This window comes from Eumetopias jubatus, unplaced genomic scaffold, assembly GCF_037043125.1.
Source record: "Eumetopias jubatus isolate StellerSeaLion01/CBP00866 unplaced genomic scaffold, mEumJub1_p1.0 scaffold_8, whole genome shotgun sequence".
Taxonomy (NCBI): domain Eukaryota; kingdom Metazoa; phylum Chordata; class Mammalia; order Carnivora; family Otariidae; genus Eumetopias; species Eumetopias jubatus.
The window spans coordinates 95,321,619-95,339,776 of record NW_028274814.1 but is presented as its reverse complement, the minus strand read 5'-3'; the positions used below and the strand labels follow the sequence as shown (position 1 = coordinate 95,339,776).

General features: G+C 38.1%; 1 protein-coding gene and 1 pseudogene across 5 annotated transcripts in view; both read right to left on the bottom strand.

Annotated features, from left to right (window-relative positions):
- The window catches only part of CPSF6 (cleavage and polyadenylation specific factor 6), a 34,790-nt gene extending 20,857 nt beyond the window's left edge, over nucleotides 1–13,933 (bottom strand). For all 5 annotated transcript variants that reach the window (XM_028110778.1, XM_028110779.1, XM_028110780.1 and 2 more), the window contains exons 1-4: nucleotides 13,826–13,933; nucleotides 6,092–6,301; nucleotides 4,410–4,513; nucleotides 497–642 (exon numbers count right to left, since the gene is read on the bottom strand). In XM_028110778.1, coding sequence (XP_027966579.1) covers nucleotides 497–642; nucleotides 4,410–4,513; nucleotides 6,092–6,301; nucleotides 13,826–13,885 — 520 coding nt within the window. In that variant the 5' untranslated portion in view covers nucleotides 13,886–13,933. The remainder of the gene's footprint in view (nucleotides 1–496; nucleotides 643–4,409; nucleotides 4,514–6,091; nucleotides 6,302–13,825) is intronic.
- A 2,903-nt stretch (nucleotides 13,934–16,836) lies between these two features.
- Nucleotides 16,837–17,793, bottom strand: LOC114214918 (microtubule-associated protein RP/EB family member 1 pseudogene; annotated as a pseudogene).
- Between the last annotated feature and the right edge of the window lie 365 nt (nucleotides 17,794–18,158).

Below are 18,158 nucleotides of genomic sequence, written 5' to 3'. Positions count from 1 at the left end.
AATTGCATGATCATCCACCTTATCTCTTTAAGTGATAGCATTCATTAAGCGTGTAATGGCAAATCTTTTCTGTATTCACTTTACCAAATGGTGGAAGGTCTTGGTGACAAGCAGAAAATCAACGAGTATTTTCTGTTACCAGTTGTTTCTCCCCTACCACAACACACATCCACATAACCTTCCTTCAATCTAAGGACTAGAATGTAGTTTCTTCCTTTCTCTAGGATGGGAATGACAGGACAAGAATGGCAGGGCTACAGAACGTGCACAGTTATATAATCCTGGGTCTGAGACATGTGGAGAAAAATGGAAATGGGTTTTCAGTACACTGGACCATAGTCACAAACCAGATTTAATTCAAAGGATGGACTTTCCAAAATGGATTCTCCAATGAACTAAATATTAAGATGACTTCTCTAGTGTAATATCTAACAAACACTAGCAACACTGGTTAAAATGCACATCTTTTAATAAAGGCCTCTGAGGGATTGCTTACTTTTCCTGGACTGCATTTCAAATTGACTCAGGAACTGTTTATTGCATGGAGTTACAACAGGATTCTGACCATGAAGTTCTCTTTTAGGCAACAGATCCATTAACTTTTTTGAGGATGCTTCAGATCCAACACCAACAAGGGCAAACCTAAAAGATGTTTAAAGGAGTGAGGGTAGGTGAGGAGAGATTAACAAAGCTACTGTTATTAAAAAGGAAATGGTGTGAATTTACTTTTATCTAAGAAAAATAAAAATATTTCTTAAATTAAAACAATACAAGTTCATACTTTCATCTTTAACTTTTTCAAAATAACACAGCATACACTTTGCTCATTTAAGGTGTACAATCCAGTGTTTTACAACCGTCACCACAATTTTAGAGCATTTTCATCATCTCAAAATGAAACTCCATACTCGTTAGCTGTCACTCCATTTCCTCCCATCCCCCAACCGTAGGAAACCACTAATTCACTTTCTGTCTCTATGAATTTGCCTATTCTGGACATTTTATATATATGAAATTATATGACATGTGATCCTTTGTGATTAGCTTCTTTCACTTAGCATGTTTTCAGGGTTTATGCATGCTGTAGCATGTATCATTACTTAATGTCTTCTTATGGCTGAATAGTATTTCATATGGATATAGCACATTTAAAAAAGTATCCATCAGTTGGTGGGCATTTGGGTTGTTTCCATTTCTTGGTTATTATGAATAATGCCCTGTGAAAAGATGCCCAATGTCACTATCAGGGCAATGTAAATCAAAACCACAATGAGATGCCGTTTCATATCCACTAGGATGGCTATAATCAAAAAGATAAAAAGTGTTGATGAGGATGTGGAGAAATTAAAAATTTCATACACTGCTGACAGGAATGTAAAATGCTGTGGTTACTTTGACAAAACATCTGGCAATTCCTTCAAAAGTTAAATACAGAGTTAACATAATAATCCAGTAATTCCAATATTGAGTGTATGTATGTGTGTATACACACACACACACACACACACACACACACACCTAACAATACTGAGTATGTGCTCATACAAAACTGGTACAAGAATATTCACAGGGGCATTATTCACAATAGCAAAAGTGGAAACAACCCTAATGTCCATCAAATGATGGATGGAATAAAGATGTAGTATATCCATATGGTATTCAGCCATAAAAAGAATTAAATGCTGATACATGCTACAACATGGCTGAATCTGGAAACATTATGCTAAGTGAAAGAAGTCAATCACAAAGGACCACATACTGTATGATTCTACTTACATGAAATGTTCAGAATAAGCAAATCCATAAAAATAAACTGTTAAAGGGTATGGGATTTCTTCTGGGGGTGATGAAATGTTCTGGAATTAAAAAGTGATAACAAATATACTAATAACCAACAGACTGAACATTTTTATTTTTTATTTATTTTTCTTTAAAATTATTTTTATTTATTTATTTGTGGGGAGGGAGAGCATGCGTGCGCACAAGCAGGGGGAGAGCAGGCAGAGGGAGAAGCAGGCTCTCCACTGAGCAAGGAGCCCAATGCAGGACTGGATCCTAGGACCCTGGGATCATGACCTAAGCCGAAGGCAGACACTTAACCAACTGAGCCACCCAGGTGTCCCAGACTGAACATTTTTTTTTTAAGATTTTATTTATTTATTTGAGAGAGAGAGATAATGAGAGATAGAGAGCATGAGAGGGAAGAGGGTCAGAGGGAGAAGCAGACTCCCTGCTGAGCAGGGAGCCCGATGCGGGACTCGATTCCGGGACTCCAGGATCATGACCTGAGCCGAAGGCAGTCGCTTAACCAACTGAACCACCCAGGCGCCCCCAGACTGAACATTTTTAAAAGGTAAATTTTATGGATGAGAATTATATCTCAATTAAGAAAAATAAATTTGAAATAGAGAAAAAAGAGAAAGAGAAAGAAAGAAGAAAAAAATGAGAGAAAAAAAGAATGGCTCCAACTTCATATAGTTATAGGATATTCTAGATTATTCTCAGAAGGGCTCTTAGGAGCTTAGAACCCTTTTCTTCCTAATGTTCAAAATGGCTCTTTAACTAGATCCCTTATTCTAGTCAACAAACAATTCTGCTGTGTGACTCAAGATTATCTTGGGTCACAACACTTAGAAACAATTTAATGAATTCATTAATTTAACAAGTATGTATTGAACACTATCACCTACATGCCAGACACAATCCAGGGCTAGGGACACAGGAGTGAACAAAACAAAATCGTTCCTCTCGTGGAGCTTACAATCTAATGGAGACAAGACCAGTAAGTAAAATGTACTATAATAAAGAAAAAATAAAGAAACAGTGAAAGGAGCAGAAGGTAATATTTTGCATAGGATGATGAGGAAAGAGAACTCTTTCAACAGAGTCCTGAATGAAGTGAAAGAGAGATCCATGTGGATATTTGGGGGAAAAAACCAAGAATAAGAAACTACTAGTGTAAAAGTCCTACGTAGGAATGTGTTTGAAGAACAGAAGAGATAATGTGGCTGAAACAGCATAAGGAAGGCAAAGAATAGTACGATTTAAGGTCAGACAGGTGGTGGGGAATAGATCACATAGTGCCTTCTAGGCCACAGTAAGATTCTGGCTTTTACTCTTAAGTGATAGGGGACCATTAGAAGAAGATCTGGGCAGACAAATACTGATGTCACTTTTTTCCAACGTTTACACTGTGCAGTAACATAAGCTGTAGGGGATTTAGGGTGAAAGCAAGAACACCAGGTAGGAGGCTATTACAAAAGTTCAAGTAAGAAATAATAGTAGCTCGGGACCAGGTAACAGAAGTGAAGTTCATAAGAAGTGGTCGGATTCCACATATATTTAGAAAATATTCTTCATGTAAACTAATACACTGAACATGAAACAAGCATACTGAGGCATATTCCTTATCATTCGACATCTAGTAATTTATCTTAAAAAAATCCAAAATCTGCAGCCAAAAGTTTATATAAAATGAAGCCTGCTGTAACATTATTTATAATAGGGACTGAAACTCAAATAACCAAAAATAAGAATAGTAAAATAAATTACTGGGGCACCTGGGTGGTTCAGTCGTTAAGCGTCTGCCTTCAGTTCAGGTCATGATCCCAGGGTCCTGGGATCGAGCCCCGCATCAGGCTCCCTGCTCAGCGGGAAGCCTGCTTCCCCCTCTCCCACTCCCCCTGCTTGTGTTCCCTCTCTCGCTGTGTCTCTGTCAAATAAATAAATAAAATCTTAAAAAAAAAAAAGTAAAATAAATTACTGTAGCACATAAGGTATGATGGAAAGAAGACATTACAGAAAATGGGAATTTATGGATAAATATGTTTTACTCATGTTATGAAACATGTGAATTATAATCCTGTTCTTTTAATTTTTTTGCACTAAATATATTATATGAGCACTAGGGAAAAACCTGCAAGTATATTCACTAAAATCTTAAGAGTGATCATGTATGGATGGCGAGCTTGTGGCTTTTTATTTTCCTATTTCTGGGTACCTGTATTTTATAATGTTGCTCTAATAACCCTATCTCATGTACATAATTTAATAGTTACACAAAACATTCATGTTACATTATTCTCCAGTTGCCCATCTTTCCCCATCCCTTAATCACAGGATAATAATGCTTCTTCAAACTGTCTTCAATAATCATTTCAACCACAAACGGAGGAAACTCAGGAAAATTAAATAGACCTAATCTGCCCACACTTCCAGCTTCACTAGTTTAAGTAAGTAAGATCACAGGGTAGATGAAGTAAGTGAAATGAAGGGAATCTCTGCCCAAGAACTTTCTGCCAATGTGAATAATAAAGCCTGCATATAGTTAGCATTAAGAATAGTTACTCCCAAAATTACAATCACTAGCTACTAACATATTAGGGGAAAAACAAAATTAAAATTCTTACCCCTTTGACTGGCCATTTGCCCGATTTTCAAAAAATTTTATCTCCAAAATATCATTTACTCCCAAAGAATGAACTGCTTCAGTTAAGTCTTCATCTGTTGTCCACTGCAAGACATTTCCCCCTCATTAACCATCAAAACATATCCAAGATTTTAATTGTTTCAACTTGTTAAGAGTAAACTCAGAACAAACAAGACACAGTTAATGCTCAGTGGAAATCTAAGCAGAGTTACTGCCAGTTAGTCTTTAATTTTTAAATGGTATAAAAGCACCTGAGGACATAAATTCATCCCTTGATAAGAGTTTCAGAAATTAGAAGGTATATTATCCTTGGAGATAAGATTCATTTTTTTTTACTCTTAAAGAGTTTCTGGTCTCTCCCAATTTTAAACTGCTATGATGTTAAATTTTTAATAAAACCAATCTCACTTATCACTTTTCTCCTTAAAGGAAATTATATCGGGAAATAAATTCCACCTTATGTTTGAGCATAAGATTAAAAAAAAAGGCACTAACATGTACTGAGTACCTATCATGTACTTTATATCAAATATTTAACTCTTAAAATGATCCTGTTAAGTCCTATTATTATTCCCATTTCTCACATGGTGCTATGGAGAAATTAAAAAGCTTGTCCAAGATCACAAAAGTAATAGATGGACAAGCTACGATTCAAAGTCTTCTTTAGCAATCACACTCCTCACAACTACACTGATAATGTCTCCAATATTATAAAACTGCTCAGACTGAGTGGTTGGAGATAGGTTAATTTTTTAAAAATGTGAACATTTTAAAGTGCTACCAAGGAAAGAAGGATGAAAAATTTTGATTTCTAGACAATTTTTAAACTTTCAAATGTATGTTCTAAATGCTTCTAGGTAGAGATGTAAAGATTCTATAGGACTATTTCGATGAATATTTAAGATTCAATGCTAAAAATCATAAATGTTTTACTCATGTTATAATATACATATTATATATACTCATGTATATATAATAAATATACACTGAACACACAGTTAATGAAACTCCCAATTAATAATCTCAGTCTCATTAAAAACCCAAATTCAAAAACAGTGCATATAGCAGTGTTTCCATAAATGAGATTTCCCAAATTTAAAAGCAGAAATGAAATTCAACAAGTTTGTAATATAAATTAGATAATGAAAACTTTTTTAAAAAAATATTTTACTTTTTTTAAGTAATCTCCACACCTAACATGGGGCTCCCAACTCACAACCCCAAGATCAAGAGTCGCACACTCTTCCGACTGAGCAAGCCAGGAGTGAGCCCTAATAATGAAAACTTTTTAAAACCCCAGGTCAAACTGTTTGTTCCTACAGTTCTGAATCCTGGTTTCAGACCTTATGTGAGTATTTTTCTTTGTAAAACTAGGATAGCAGAAGTAGTAAAGTAAAAAGAATACCTGATTTAAGCTTAAAATAACTGAATTATATTTAACCGGCATCTCTACCAAAACAAGCTGAATGACCACAAAATTCACCAAAACTAGACTTGGAATTTATAATGTTTAAACGTACTTGAATTTCTCTCCTCATTGCATAAACAAGCATACAGAACAAATCTTCAAATTTTTATTTTATAAAACTGGAAGAAATTAACTACTTGAATAGTTCAAAACCAACTACCAATAATTTAATTCATTATGTTAAATTTACTTACCCATGTTAGATTTCCAATATACAATGCAATTCTCTTTCCAGTATACGTATAGACAACATTTGGTGCTGCTCCTTTACCCACATCATCACCAACAGTTGGTGGGAGAGTATCCATGTAATCACGGTCTTCTGGGGCATCTCCATTATTTGCAGATGGAGAGATGACATCATCATACAAATCTATCTGATCATGCCCACCATATTCAGCTTCCTGAGATACAGAAATAATGCTCTAAATTATAAAACAGTCAGACCACCACTAAATAGATTTGAATACAAATTCATTAAACTATTTTGTTTTAAAAATCTGGTAGAAGATAAAGCCCCAAAGATCTCAGTAAAAATCTCTTACTTCACACCATAGATGTATTCTTGAATGGTAACTATAAAGTAAATTTCTATACAATAAATCCTATTTTTCCACTTATATATAATATAGGAAATAATGTTCCTTGGGGAAAAGAATGATATGGAAACAAAATAAAGTAATAATATAAAACTTTCCTTGGAAGTACAATACTCTTAAGAGTAAAAGTAACAATACATGAATGCAAATAGGTGGACTTTAAAAAAAATGACAAAAAAATATCACAAACAAAACTCAGAGCCATTATAAATCTTTAATATTTAACTGCAGAAAAATACGACTATTATTTTCTATGGTATTCAGGATCTTGTTTCCCAACTCTGTGAAAGGTGTTAGTTTTTTAAAAAAAGCACAGTGAGCTAAGCCAAAGGGAAGGGATGAAGAAATGTGGGCACATAAATTATTCCAAATGTCATAACAAATGAACAAGGAAAAGAGAAACAATAAATAAAATACTCTGTAAAACTATCCAAATTAGTACTCAGCAACAGTTTCATTATTCTCAGTCAACAAAGAGTTAATGCTTACCTGACTTCTTAGATCTCTAGTCAATTTAGCAAGAGGTAACTAGTCAATTAGCAAAAGAAAAGTGATACGAACAAGGATCTAGAAAAGCTCTGCCACTGTCACCAGCAGAGTTAAAACAATGCTAGTGGATGCCACTTACGTGCCTAAATGGTAAGAAAGGGAAAAAGGAAAATGAAAGAAACAAATGTACACAGGAGAAAAATGAAAAAGGAGGGTTCTAGCATAAATAATTACAAGAAAAATGAAATGCAGATGTTGGCAGAACACTCAAAACCATTTAAATTGCCCTTCCACAGGCTTGACTAGCCAGAATCAGAAGAAAAACTACTTTTATCTTCCTTCATTTCCATCACTAAGTATCTAAATCAATGTGAACTACTTTATTTTTCTTACAAGGTAGAATATTTGAGATAATAAAAGAAGAGAATTACAATTATAAAACAACAAACTTGAGAGCTCAGAAATGGGTTATATCCTCTCATAATTTGTTAAGGATGAGGTGTTACATAAATGGCACATAAGGAGGAGCTAAAGGTTCTAATAGTTTTAAGGACTATTACGAGGACAGAGAAATGACCCAGAGAAAGCATTTGTAATAGGACTATAAACAGATCAACAGAATTTTGTTATTATAGGCCCCAAGAGAACATAGCTATTGCTTTGTTATCCAGCAGAGCGGCAGAGTTAAGATTTTTTTAAAAAAGAAAAAAACCTAAAAGAGGAAATACTAATTATACAAATAGCCAAAGGAATATGAAATTTACAAAGTCATCTTCAGGTAATCTTCTGCATAACTGAGTCAACCAATTTACTAATTATATAACAGTATCTTTACATAACATTTTGCTATGAGGTAGAATGTCTGTACGACTTATCTATAAGGAATCCAAGATCTCTAGGTTAAGTCACAAAACAAAGCCATCGTTAGCAATGGGAGGAAACTAGACCACAAGTCACTACATTATGTCTTGATTTTATTTTGTTTGTACAGCAATATCAAAATAATCTTTTAGAACTAAGTTTTTGTTAAACAAAGTAACATGCTCAAATTGCAGTGACAGTAAAAATTAGAAAAAAGGAGGATGAGTTTTGTTATGAAGTTTCAGTGTAGCTGAAGCTTCAGGTAGCGTGGCTGAAGCAGTGGTTCCATACACTTAAGATACTAAAAAGATTCCCACAAGCAGTAGTGGGCATTTTAAACTCTTGCAATCCAGTTCTGCACATCAAGTGGAATTATTATTATTATTCAAAGGGAGTTGTGTTTCCATCCTCCTCAGCAGAGATTATAATCACAATATATGGTCTGAGGGAGAGTAAAAAAGAATGCAAGGATTATTTAAATTTTACACTTTCATGAAACAGGTTAACACATTGATTTTTCATTAGTTGTAAATCTAGGAAAATGTTTACTTAAGTAGACAATAATTTACAAGCATAATCGCAGCTACACTAACCTGGTGAATCACAATCACTTACTATTTTTGTCCGTCCACGAATTCCTATGTTGACACCAACCAATTTTCCACATTGATATGATTCTACCAATATTTAGGATCAGCCATTTTGTCTGGTAGTTGGACTGCTTCCAATTGGTTGAAGTATGATGCTAATTGAGACCAGGGTCCTGGGGTTTGATTTCCATGTGGACTAGTTAGCTTCACTCTGTTCCAAGGCCACAGCCTGTACTTCTAGCCCCAACGGTATGCATTTGGACGTGGTGAAAAAATATTAATGAATCTGAATACAACTGCTGCCATTACTAAAAATGAAACTCAAAGCACATATCTTGAAGTATCAGTACTCTTCCTTTTCAGCTTCAGCATATCACATCTATCCTCCACATTAAAAAAAAGATATAGAACACATCTATTTTCTGTTCCCATTTTAAAAAGGAGGGAAACACATTCTGAAATTATGCAAAATGTGTATCATAGGTCATATACAAAGAAGGTGAGCTCTGAACATCTACTGAACAAAAAAATAACTTCTACTTTGTCAAAGAGAAATGGTCAACAGTGTCAAGTTCTACTCTGGAAAGAATCTTTTCAATTATATCTTTAGGAAATTTTAATGGCATTCAAAAACAAACAAAAATCAACAATGCCCCTCTTAAGTATTTTAGATGTCAAATGCTGCCCAGTCTATCTACTTTTCATAGTAACTAATCTACTGATAGAGCTGCACATTACATTAACTTCCAATAAAGTAACAGTACTCAGGATTTGTTAAAAAAAAATCCAGTAATATTTTTCATTCCCTACATTCTAAATCACTAATCATTCTAACGGCAAGGCATCCTTTTAAGATTTTACACTTCGATATTACGTTCTACGTGATGTACAAGTAGCTGTTGCCACATTAGAGAAAACAGTTTAAAATTAACACGGATAGTAAAATAACCAAAATCCTATTAGCTCCCTTTTAAAGGCAATGTTTCTTCTTCCCTCCAAGGATTTATTTTTAGACATATTTTCCTTAATGACCTCCCAAAATTTTAGCGTAACAGATGTCCTGTATATAAATTCTGTATACCATCACTGGGCTCACCACGGAATAACTGTACTACATTCTTCATTCTCCCTGACAAGCCCAACATGGCTTTTGGTGATCCTAAATTGTAATAGCATCCCTCCATTATACGAGAGTACCAGTAATGGTACAGCAAAGGCCACCTGTTTCAAAGCCCCTCTATTTAAAAAAGGAGGAGAAGAAAGAAAAAGAAAAAAAAGAGAAAGGAACTTAAAATCCATGTCCATTTGGAGAAATATAAAGGGGGGAGGTTTACATTTTGCATTTACAAAATGTATTCTTTACCAAGGAAGAAAAATACTAGCATGGAAAATCCAGAAAATAATCGAATTCATATTTATCTTTATAGAAAATATTTCTGATTTTTATCTACTTATGTTCTAATACATTTGAAAATTAGTTTTATAATCCCTGTAAAAAGATCAACTAATGGTAAAGAAGCCAACTTCTTTTTGCCACATAAACCACAAATGGTGGACAATTCACAGGCAGCTGAATAAACTACACTCATAAATTATAAAACTGAGTGGGAAGAGTTCTAGTTCCCCTAAATATTTCTGCCAAAGTTTCTGAATCAATCTCTACCTACCTCATTCTCAACCTTACAGCTTTATCTCAGAGGATTTTCTATTAAACATAAATTTATCAGAAATAAGGTTTCACTGACATTTGCCCAGGAAACTCACTTTCCAAAATTGGCTAGACAACTGGCTAGAGTAGATACAAAGTATAATGACTCATGAAATAAAGGCAAGTTGACTTATGAGGATGTCTAGGTCCTTAGATTTCTAAACAAACTTTTTCCCCAGCCATAACCTATATATATTTTCATTTTAAAACTCAGTGGCCAAATTACTAAATCATCACTGTTACCAGTGACCTACCACTAGACAGATCAATAACTAAATCTGGTATTAAGAGCTTTTGATTTCCAAACAAGCAAAATACACACTTCAATGTATACAGTATAAACTTTCCTGAGGTTCCTAGAATTTTTGACTTTCCCCATCAATAAAAATTCTACAGATAAAGATACACATAAAGGAGTTTTATAACACATGACCTGTCAAGAGTGTTATAATTATGTAGATGTCTCTCGCCCCCACTACAGTGCATTGTAAGAGTAGGGACTATCTGAATTTTGTATCCCTCCTTGTTGGCATATAACAGATATTCAAGAAATGTATTTTGAACAACTGAGTTTGAAAGTTTTTTATATTTAGTCTTGGTCAAAATTAAAAAGTCTATAATTATTAAATATTAGGTTATTAACTACCACATTAAAGTACAAATCCCAGTTCAAACTGGACTGACACATACTATAGAGGCTGAAACAGAACCGTTTTCTTCTCAACTCCAAATTCAAGTAAGGTAGAGGTTGGAAGTAGTTCAAATTCTCCTTCCACTGGAGCAACTAACTGTTCTCAATTTGGTTACATCCAAAGACCTTTAATTTAAGAACTAAAGAGCACCCATGAGGAATAGCCAAGTCCCCTGTGCCTTCTCTCTTTCTCCAACTTTATTCTCCATTCTTAAATTCATCTGGTGATGAAAGGAACTCTATAGTTTCACTAAACTTATTCTCACCCCATCCCCAAATTAAAGTTTCTTCTAAGACAGCTGACTGTCTCATACTTTTTGAAATAGGTTTATACTGTGCTTAACCAAAATACACACCTGAAAAAAAAAAAGCTTCATAAAGTACCATTTAAAATAGAAGAAAATGGAACATACAGACTACAGAGAATTTCAAAGTACACAAATGCAATTAAATCTGCAGCTCACAGTAAAGAACAAGGACTTTTTTTTTTTGAAGGTTTACAGCAGTTTAGAAGCCAAAATAAGTCGACTGGTTATACTTAGTAAAACACTTTACTCAACTACAGTTAAGAGTCATAGTTTACTATAGCAACCAGTAGAAATAAGGTCACCAGCTCACAATAAAGAGAAAATTACATCAGTTATAATTCTGTAGTTGCTTCTAATTCTGATGAATTTTCAGGAAAATATTTCAATTACAGTAACATTTTTATAAAAAAGAGGATGGACCTTGAAAACAACCAACTATCCTTGTGTGGCCATATTTTGCAAAGGAATTACCACAGCAAGCAGATTACAAAGGCCAACAATATGCAAAATATTAACAAAAACAAAGCCTCTGTTTAATCCCATTAATCTTTTCAAAAGTATAAAGATTTTACTGGTAAAAAATACAACTATGTGAGAGATAAAATGTTGTAAGTTCAAGTCAACAAAAAGCTACATTTTTAAGAGAACCCTGTAAAACAGTTCCTCATCAGGGCCACAAAATTTTAATCTCTTCCCACCTCCTGCTCAGTCAGCACTAGTTACTGCACAAGGATAAGCAAGTATCACTCCTTCCAGCTATATGTATTAGAGAAATGGCCATCCCAAATTATGTATGGGAAAGCCTAAAAAAAATCTTTCATGAAGAGGTCCTCAAGAAAGCTCAAATTCTAAAACTGTACCCAAATTCTTCTTTCATCATAGGGGAAAAGGCAAAGCAACTGTATTGTAAGAAAAGCTAATGAAGACAGTCTTGAATATTTAATTGCTCCTTTACTTTCAGGTATGGCCCTCTTTTGGATGGAATGTTATATCCATTTGATAAATAGAAATTCCCTAGAGGTCTTTGTCTACTGATCTTAAAAGCATTAACATCTGATTGTAGTGCCCGAGATAATATTCTAATTTGCCACTGACACAACTCAGTCATCACAGTTCTAAAATATAAACACAATAAAAAGAATTAAGATTTTAAAACTTAACGTTTGATTACAACATCCAGTCCTTAACGGAGTAGCAACCATTTAAAGCTAATTGAAAAATATTTTTCTTTTCTAATACTTAAACCAGAGACACAAAGTCATTCCTGAAAACAACAACAGTTAAGGATTTCTAGCTTTCCCTCATTTAAAAAAAATCTTGAACCCCTAGTCAGAAATAAAGTCCTAATGTAGTGGGGGAAAAAAAATAAAAAGAAAAAACATAAACCACTAAAATTCTATCAAGCTTCTCTTACAGACCTGGAATATAAAAAAATCAAGCTTTTAGGTGCACTACAGTTAGGCACAATTTAATTTTTTAAAATGTGTTACTACATAAAGGCAGTAAAGATGTGAACAGCAGGCTTAGAGCTTACACGTCACTACTCTAGTAACAAACGAGATCTTTTGCAAGGATGCCCAACATCAGACATCACAGCTCCGCGGCTAGTTCTTCCAGGCAACTGTGGCTTGAGAGATACCGGAAAAACCTTCCATTCTCACTTTCTCCAACCTTTCAAAACGTAAATTAACAGATCCCTCGGAGGGCATTTTACATTTGCTTCTGAAAATCGGGTCTTATTTACAACCTTTTAAACTATACTAAAAGAATTTCGGGTGAACGTTCTTTATTTTAATCACTCCTCTTATCTCTCGGTGAGCTACCATCTCCCCCCTCCCCCCATCCAACCAACACGCTTCCAAGTCTTCCTTTTAGCTCAGGCCATCTATCTTCACAGGTATTTTCCTCACAAAAGCCAACAACAACTGGGCCTCAAAAGCACTGCAAGACCTCGACCACCGAGGCACGGCCCCGCGCACCGACTCTGAAACACGATCGATGGTGCAAAAGTCCAAGGACTTGTTGCAAACGTGCTCACACCGAAGCCGCCTTCACAAAGTGTGAGGAAAGGAGGAAGAAGGCGCCACGCCGAAACCTGTCGCAAACGCGAGCAGGAGCCCAGGAAACTGGGCGCGCGGGATACAAAGGGCCATGAATGCGGCCTTCCATGAGGCGACCGTGCGCGGCCGGGGAGACAAAATGGAGCGACGAGAGGAATCGGAGCCCGAGCTGCAGGGTCGGGGAAGAGGCGGCGCCCCGCGCGCGTCCCGCCAGGCTTCCTCCTCGACCCGGCGGCGGGGGAGGGGGCGCGGCGGCGGCCCGTTCTCCCCGCCGCGCACACGCGGCCCCACCGCCCGGGCCTAGCGCGGCGGGAAGCGCCCGCCGGCCGCCGCCAACAATGGGGAGGTGGCGGCTGCGAGGGAGGGGCCGGCGGCGTCTGCACGGCGGCCCGCGTCCGCGCTCCGGACCCTGCGGCGGGCAGCAGCATCCGCGGTCCGCGAAACGACGCGGTAGAACGAGGGGCGAGGGGGGCGCCGCGCCGGGCTCGGACGGCGCGGCCCACAGGCGGCAAGGGCGCACGGTCTGCAGCCGCGCCGGCTCGCAGCCCGCGGCGGGCCCTGGGTCAGCGTCCGGACCGCAGCGCCGCCCGTTTCGGCGGCGTGGGCCCGGGCCCTCACGTACCTGGTTGAACTCTTCGCCCACATCCGCGTAAATGTCTATGTGGTCCACACCGTCCGCCATCTTCTCTCGGCCGAGGCCGCCGCCGCCTCCTGCAGGTCTGCCCGCCGCGGCAGCAGCAGCGGATCTAGCGGCGGGGGCGGGGCGCGCTGCGTCACTTCCGAGGCCCGAGGGACGAGGCGGGGGCGGCCGGGGGCGGCGGTCGAGTCTGCAGCCCGGCAGCTCGGCGGGCGAGGAGAAAAAGCTTGCGTCTCTGCTGGCAGAGGCGTTTTCTTTTGTGTGTCTAGGTTAGGCCTGGGGCTTGGGGGGACGTCCCAGCAGTTTCCAGAGACTGCGTTTTCACGTTGCCTCTGGCACACTCAAACGTTTTGTAATATTTTCATTCTCAGTTTTGCTTACAATTCTCAAAGCCAAGGCTTCTAGAGAGGTGGAAGTTTTATATCCATGATTAAATACGAAGTGTAACCCAGCATTCTGTGAGCGCCTTGAGAGCGAAAACAACGTTCTTATCCCTGCATCCTCAGAGACCCGCAGTTTCATTTGCCTAGTAAACGCTGGATTCCCGTGGATTGTTATCTTGAGTAATTTGCAAGCGACTTAGGTTATTTGCATGCTATTTATGTTTGCATCGCTATCCCCTGTCACCGTCTCCTTTCAGCTCTTTTCCCGTTCGTTGCTCTTCGTTTTTTCCCCCCTTGGATCGCAGTTGGTTTTTCTCTGAATAGTTCAAACGCCTCTAACTTGAAAGCAGTCATCCTAGAGCCCACCCAACAAGGTAGAGGCATCTTGGGGCAAAGGGCTTCTCAGAACCATAGAATGTCTGAGCGAGAAGGGAACTGGAAAAGGTGTCATTAGGTCCAAACATCGATTTTTCAAATGAGGGAACTGAGGCCAAATAGAAGTAAGTGATTTAACCGGGATCACGTGATCAATACAGACCGTTTTTGCCACCAGGATTTTATTCAAAGATGTCTCTCCAGTTAGAAACCTTACTCCATTCTTTATTTCTTTTTCACCCATTTAAAAACCCACCAAATTAGAGTGTGTTTGCTAAGATACAGAAATCTTTTGCACAATGATGAGCCAAAGAATATCCACCTGTACTTGGTATGTTGGAAGAAGCTTAGTTGGAGTCTTAGAGACCAATGTGGTGATGTGGATAACAATTACTAGTCAGTTTACCAGCAAGATGACCTCAGTGAGTTACCTAAGCTCTCTCTCATGTTCAATTTCAGAATCTTCAGACTTGAGGTAATAATATTTACCTCACCAAGACTGAAGGTTGATGGTAGTTTAAATGAGGTAATATGCAAAATGCCCTATCCTCTACTACTTCTTGGAAATACTGATTTTCTTTTTTCCATGGGGCTTTATAGAAGACAAGAGCCATTCATGATAAGGGGAGAGACCTTTTTTTAGATTTGGGTAGGCACCATAGGCCCATCATAGATGTCCATATCCCAATCCCCGGAACCTGTGACTTTATTAACCTTGGAAAAGGAGCTTGACTTATCCTTGATTTCTTGGTAAGTCCAAAGTAATCACAAGTGTCCTTATAAGTGAAAGAGGAGGCAGGAGAAGGGAGATTTGATGATAGGAGCAGTGTGTGTTCTTCCAGTACACTTAAAAATCATTCCAGGGCTCTGACTTCTACCATTACCTACGAAAAATCAGCCGTCAGTGTGTTTCTTTGAAGGTCATTGGGGTTCCCCCCTCCGGCCGCTTTTAAGATTTTTTGGTTTTCTGCTCTTTTACCATGTATGTTTGGGGGGAAGTGTATTTCTTTTTATTTATGATGCTTGGGATTCACTGAGCTTCTTGAATACATTGATGCCTTTCATGAGTTCTGGAAAATTCTCAACCTTTACCTCTTCAAATATTGCTTCTGCCCCACTCTTTCTTCTTTCCCTCTATAACTCCAATAAATGTATGTTAAATCTTTATTATCCACATTTCTCTTACCTTCTCTTTTTTTTTTATCTCTACCAGCTTCATTTTGAGTAGCTTTTTTTCTGATATATTTTCTAAATGACTAATTCTCAAATAGAAATAAAAATAAATAAAAAATAATGGGGGTGCCTGGCTGGCTCAGTTGATAGAGTATGCAACTCTTGATCTTGGGGTCAGGAGTTTAAGCCCCACATGGGGTATAGAGCTTATGTTAAAAAAAAAATAGAAACAAAAAAATAGATTACTAATTCTCTCATGATGTCAAACTTATCTATTTAGCTATTAATTTTGGTTTTGGGGTGGTTTGTTTTTGGTAATTCTAAGTCTTAAAATTTCTATTTCATTCTTTTTAAAATCTGTTATGTTCATTTTTATAGCATTCTATTCTTTGCCCAAACAGTGAGTCTTGGCTTTCATCTCTTTGAGTGTAGTAGTCATCATTGGTATACAATCTGGGTCTCTGCTAACTCCAATATCTGGAGTCCCATTGAGTGTATTGTTGGTTCTTTGTTTTAGTTATTTGTTGTGGGTTTTTTTTTTTTTTTAAAGAGAGAGGCAGGGGTGGGCAGAGGGGAGGGAGAGAGAATCTTAAGCAGACTCTACGCCCAGCCCAACACGGCTCTATCTCACAACCCAGAGATCAGGCCCTGAGCTGAAATCAACAGTTGGACGATTAACCGACTGAGCCACGGAGGCACGCCTATTCGCTGTGTTCCTTATGCTGTTTCTCACTCATGTTGTCTTTTTTTTTTTTTACTCTTAAGGCATTTATTTATTAAAACATTCTCTGCCAAGATTTCACATTAGCTTAAAATTCAAATCAGTCTTTACATTTCTCTACTGAGGTTTGCACCTCAGTGTATCACATAAAAACACCTTCTCCAGCAATCAGTGTTACCAGCATCCACACGGTGAGCCCCATGGTCAGCCTCTTTGTTCCCTAGGTGACCGAACTAGATGTTAATACTGCTCTGCTACAGGGTAAAAGCTCCTAACTCAAACTCTTTGGAAAAGGGGTGAAATGTCTGCAAAGTGCACTTTAAGAAGAGGTATTGTTTGCTCATGAAAAGAAACCAGTGAGTCCTCTAAGAATAATAAAAGGGGGTATTTTACAGTTAAGCACATGATTTGGAGTGAAGAATTCGGATGTTGCTCTGCTGGTCCAGGCCGTTAATACTCTTCTTGTTCCTCCTGTGGGCCCCCTTCTATCAGGTATCACAAAGCCTTCATCTGTGGCGTACAGAATGTCCACGATCCTCTGCAATACCGGGTTGTTTTCCCCCTCATTCTCCTGGCAAATCAATTCAATGTTCTTTAGCTTCCCAAAGTAGAAATCTCTTTCTTTCTCCAAGTCTTCGACGGTAAGTTTCAACGCGTTGACCTACTGCATCAATTCAGCTGCTTCGTCATCCCCGTTGCCCACACCAGGATTCTTTCGCACCACACCTGGGCCAGCCTTAGGGGTTGCAGTAGTTCTGCGTGTTGCAATGGGCCTCTGTGGAGCTGCACTGCTAGAGCTGAGAGGTTTCTTGGGTTTGTTCAGAGCTGGAGCAACAAGGGAGGGAACCACTGCAGTTTCTTGACCTTGTCTGGCAGCTATGGGGTCATAGTCTTTTCCATCATAGTTTGCATCAAAAAACTTCTTGAACCACTGAACAAATTCAAAATTGTCCTGAATCTTTCCTTTTACTAATTTGTCCACAGGAATTATTTTGTCAACACCCATTCTCTTAAAACCTGCTTGTAGTATTTTGAAGTTCTGGATGTACTCATGTTCTAGCTTAGCCTGGAATTTCACTTTCTTCAAGGCAATGGAGCCAGGGAACAACATGTCCATAAACTGACAGTAGGCAGTCCCTGAGCACAACTGTTTGATCTTCATCAGATTCAGCTGCAAAGAGACTCATTGATCCAGGCCAGCATGTCATGTCGACTTAGGTAATCACTGGTGACTGATGTTGAATATACGTTCACTGCCATCTTCGGCTCTCAGCGGGACCGCGTCCACGGCCTGTGCCCAGCTTCGGTTCCGTCTTCGTCTCGTTCAAACTGCCCCCTCACTCATGTTGTCTTATTACCTATCTTTGGGTGCTGGACATCATAATTGAAATACTTGAAGAAATAGGGCACCTGGGTGGCTCAGTTGGTTAAGTGACTGCCTTCAGCTCAGGTCATGATCCTGGAGTCCTGGGATTGAGTCCCGCATTGGGCTCCCTGCTCAGCAGAGAGTTGGCTTCTCCCTCTGACGCTCTTCCCTCTTGTGCTCTCTCTCATTCTCTCTCTCTCAAATAAATAAATAAAATCTTAAAAAAAAAGAAATACTTGAAGAAATAATGTGAGTCCTAGGATAATTTTTTTTTCCATAGGAGGATTTTCATTATTTTCT